Genomic DNA, 4,359 nt, shown 5'->3' with positions numbered 1-4,359 from the left:
GTGAAAATTGATTAGTGAATAATATTAATTAAGCTTATTATTTGATGAAGTGTGGCCTTTTATAAACCCTGCTTGGTCTACATTAACTGTATGAGTCAAAACTGATTCTCTATCCAGTTCTCCTTTTACTAGAACTGTCCTTCTGTTCTGTCTGTATCTTAGTGACTGTCTTTGGCTGTAAATGGCAACAATCTAAGAACTAATATAATTGCACCCATTTTATTTGAAGAATAAGATGTAAAATGTACCTGCTCAACCCATTCCCTGAGGTATTTTTTATTTTCCTCTTTATTCCAATGGGTTTCTTGGTAGAATGTAAACCCTGTTGGAGTCCTTGATATTCTAGATATAAAACTTGCTGTTCAGAATAATGTCAAATTATAGCATGCTGCTCATTTATCTTGTTAAATAATTTGTATACGCTTGTAAGTCAGACAAGGGTTAGGAACCTAAAAAAACAACAGCACTTGGTTTGTTCCCTAAAGGACCAGGGCCACACTTGCACGGTCAGTGGGTCATGTTTAACCCCACATTATTGGCTGGTAAATGTGTTTAGGTTCAGTCTTCAGCCCATAAACTCACACAACCAGTGAACTTTTCTTCAGACTCTTTGTCTTCTTTGACTGGATTTCTGAAGGGTGAAGTGACAAATATAATTTAATGTTGATTAAAATGTTTGGAACATGTAGATGTTTAGTTATTGTGAAATACAGTCATTAAATATGACTTTGAGCATGTTATATCGATGTTGTAGCAGCACAACACCAGATGAGTGCTAGAGCAAAAACTCCTTATATGTTTCAAGGGGACCCTGCTCTTCTCACATGTTCACATATCAATCGATACAGTCATGGAAATAAAATGTCTTTGATGAATATTATCATCAGTGACTCTAATATTTTTCCCGAAAAAAAAAAAAAAAAGAAAAAAGTAAGAATCAAAGAAAAGAATCTCAAAATGTCGATTAAGATTTGAAATTGTATCCATGTCTCATCAGTTAAAAATAGCTGTGTGTATATCTCCGGGGGCTCATTGCATTTTTCAGAGACAGTTGACAATGATCAGGAAGATGGAGTGTGATAGTCGCTATTTGTTTGATAAGTAGAGAGAATAAAAGACCAGACGTAATTGCGAATTTGGTTGAATGGATAAGTAAGATTATGGTGTATTTAAATTTAAATTATTTAGTTTGTAGAATATCTACAAACTACAATTGTAAAATAGAATCTGAATCTGAATGCTCTGAGGAAACTTTGTTATTTCTGAGCTTTATGAATAGTACAGTTTTTCTCATGTTTTTGTGATAATAAATGGCATCAAAATTATGGCTGATTTGTGATTCTTATACATGATTTTGACTGTTATTGGGCTCTCTCTCTCTCTCTCTCTCTCTCTCTCTCTCTCTCTCTCTCTCTCTCTCTCTCTCTCTCCCTCTCTGTTTTCTTTTTCCCCGTGACATCTTTTCACTTTTTGTTTTGCATAAGTTTATTTTTTGCTCCGTATAATGTCTTCCCATTTGCATATGATATGTTTTTGAGATAAAGTATTAAAAAATAACTAAATAAAAAAAAGTAGTGACCCACCAAAGATGGCGGCCACGCTTGACGTCAGGTCCACAGCGGAACTTTCCTCTGTCGGCGGAACTCATGAACACGGACTGATTTTTTAGATACTCAAAACACAGTTCGACAGCAGGAGGCACCTCAGCTGACGGAGTTAACGGTAATCTAAGAAAAGGTATGTTCATAGTAATTTTTTTAATATATATGCACACGACACGGCAATAAGAGAGCGAAATGCAGATAGAAATCACCCAAAGTGACTTAAATGTTAGCTCATGTAGCTTATAGCACGTTGTAGGGGGGGTCATGCTCAGTGTTACACCGCTGGTTTGTCTCCACGTTTTGCTTTATTTAACATTTATTTACTCTTCCTTCACTCTCATGCAGCGACAAGCAGCTTTAGAATGATACACTCTGTGCTGATACGTCCGCTAAAGACGTAAACAGAAATCACTAATGACGTTTTCCGTCAGTTCTCACGCCTGAATGTCCTTCATGTGGATCATTCCAGCCATTCTGGGGCTTCACGGTATTGGATGTTGCACACTCGGGAGTACATTGCTCAGAGGTTTATTATATTGAGTACTGCACATTTCATCATGTTTTATTATTTATTGCACGTTTCAGGGGTGTATTGGAGTAGATATTGCACATTTCAGGACATGTTTTATTAAATATTGCACTTTTAGGGCTATATTGTATTGTGTATTGCACATTTCAGAGTTTATTCAGTTTGTTTTTCCCATGTCAGGGTATATTGTGTTATTGCATATCCATGGTTAAACTGTATTGTATATTCCACATTAAGGGTGTGTTATATCAATATGATACATGAGTAAATTGTACTATATTTTACACATTTCAGGGTATATTGTATTGGATAATGCACATTAAAGTTGTATAACTTATATTTTAAAATGCTGCAGTGTTTTTCTTGCCTATATTCTCTATTTTTATTGTGTTTTGTTTGACACATTTTTTTAATTTTATATTTTTGTTATTCTGGGTGACATGTCTACATCATAGGATGACTTGTGAGAAGAAAATCCCATTCCGCTGTACGTCTTGCAGTAGTGTTGTAGTGTCTTATATTTTCTTGCAAACTACCTTACTGCTTTTTTTTAATGTGAATGATGAAATGATCAATGGATTTCACTCGTAATGCACTTTTCCACCATCATTAATCTCATTCACCCATTCACACACACACACACACACACACACACACACTCGGCAAGACCCGAAAGAGGACAGCTCTACCAAACGAACCAGTTTTATTGTGATAATGTGGAATAAATTAGTAGCCTCACAAAGTTCAGCAAAACTGAAAATTTATCTTTACTTTCCTTTGATTTGTATTTTATCAGCATGAGCTCTGAGGTCTCGGTCACTTCTGAGACACTGGTGTCAGACTTGAGCCTGTGTGATCTCTGTCTCATACCTCTTGTGATATTTTGTGTGCTCATCAGGCATGTGTGAGCCAGCCGAGGACCTGTACGCCGTGCTGGGAGCCAGCCCCTCAGACTCAGTGCAGCAGCTCCGACACAGGTACCAGCAGCTGGCCCTACAGGTAAAACCCTGCTCTGTGTGTGTGTCTCTATGGAAATGGGGGAAATGCAACATTTCTGAAAAGTTTCCAGCAGTCCTGTTATGATTTATAGATGTTAAATGTAGCTACGCTGCATGGAGACATGATTTACCTGCTTCTTTTTTATTGTCTTGTTAAATGTTTCCTTGTGGAGCAGTGATTAGTGCACAGATGAGAGAATCCTGAATGTTTCTGTGTGTGTGTGTGTGTGTGTGTGTGTGTGTGTGTGTGTGTGTGTTGTGGCAGTACCACCCTGACCGTCTTGTGGGGGAGAGCCCGTCAGAGACCAAGTCTTCTCTGCAGAGGTTCCTGCAGGTGGACGCAGCCTGGAGGATTCTCAGCGACCCGGACAGCAGGAGGCAGTACGACCTGCAGAGGAGAGGTGAGCTGCAACACAAGCAACAAGTCAGGGCCATCACATCTGTCAGTCTACTGAGAGGTGTTCACTCTGGCTGAGCGACTGTAGGAAAAGATCTATTCGGAGAGGATGAACGCTAAAAGACTTACTTCCAACATGTATTTAATACAAAGAAACATGCACAAGAACAAAAGGAGACAATTTTTCCATTTCATCCTCCATCAGTGAAAACGGTACCTGTGCTGAATGTGGGTGTTTGTTTGCTTTGGAGGCGAGGCTCATTGAGTATGAGACCCAGCTCTGCACCATCCAACCATCCCAGTTAGTGGCAGATGCTAACATAAGCTAGGACACCAGTTTGTTTTTCCTGAGTCTGCATGTCATCGCCTGGACAGAAGCTGTGTCTGATGAAGCAGCGAGGCTGGTAGGTCGAGTTAGAGAACAGATCCTGGGTCAGCAAGGAGCACGGCTATAATGTGCAGCTTTTGATTTCAATCAGAGAAGGATAAATCGTTCAGCCCTTGTGTTAAGTCCAGTTTACACTGAGTGAAGTCTCCACAATCCAAAAATCATCTAAGAAACATCTAACAGCTGAGATACACTCACATTCTTCAAATTTTATCCGTCTGCCTCAATCATGACATGATGTCTTGAGAGAATTCCAGACATATAAAAGCTTTGCAGCATTTGTGAGTGTAAATCTGGAGTTTGAACATAATTTCTTATGACTGAATAAAACTGAAGCACATCCTTTATTCAATAAAGACATTGTGCTTCTCTCCCAGCACAAGAGCTGAAACAGGACTGGCCGGAGGACTCCACCGTGTTTCTGGAGGACATGAGCTGGGACC

General features: G+C 39.1%; 1 protein-coding gene across 1 annotated transcript in view; it reads left to right on the top strand.

The window, feature by feature from the left end:
• Positions 1-1,678: 1,678 nt before the first annotated feature.
• dnajc24 (DnaJ (Hsp40) homolog, subfamily C, member 24) overlaps positions 1,679-4,359 on the top strand; it is a 3,126-nt gene continuing 445 nt past the window's right edge. The window contains exons 1-4 of the mRNA XM_030096719.1: positions 1,679-1,737; positions 3,032-3,132; positions 3,397-3,532; positions 4,294-4,359. The exon at positions 4,294-4,359 is cut by the window's right edge and continues 3 nt beyond it. Coding sequence (XP_029952579.1) covers positions 3,034-3,132; positions 3,397-3,532; positions 4,294-4,359 — 301 coding nt within the window. The 5' untranslated portion in view covers positions 1,679-1,737; positions 3,032-3,033. The remainder of the gene's footprint in view (positions 1,738-3,031; positions 3,133-3,396; positions 3,533-4,293) is intronic.

The sequence above is a fragment of the Salarias fasciatus genome, chromosome 7 (assembly GCF_902148845.1).
Source record: "Salarias fasciatus chromosome 7, fSalaFa1.1, whole genome shotgun sequence".
NCBI lineage: Eukaryota > Metazoa > Chordata > Actinopteri > Blenniiformes > Blenniidae > Salarias > Salarias fasciatus.
This window is presented reverse-complemented; position numbering and strand designations above follow the sequence as displayed.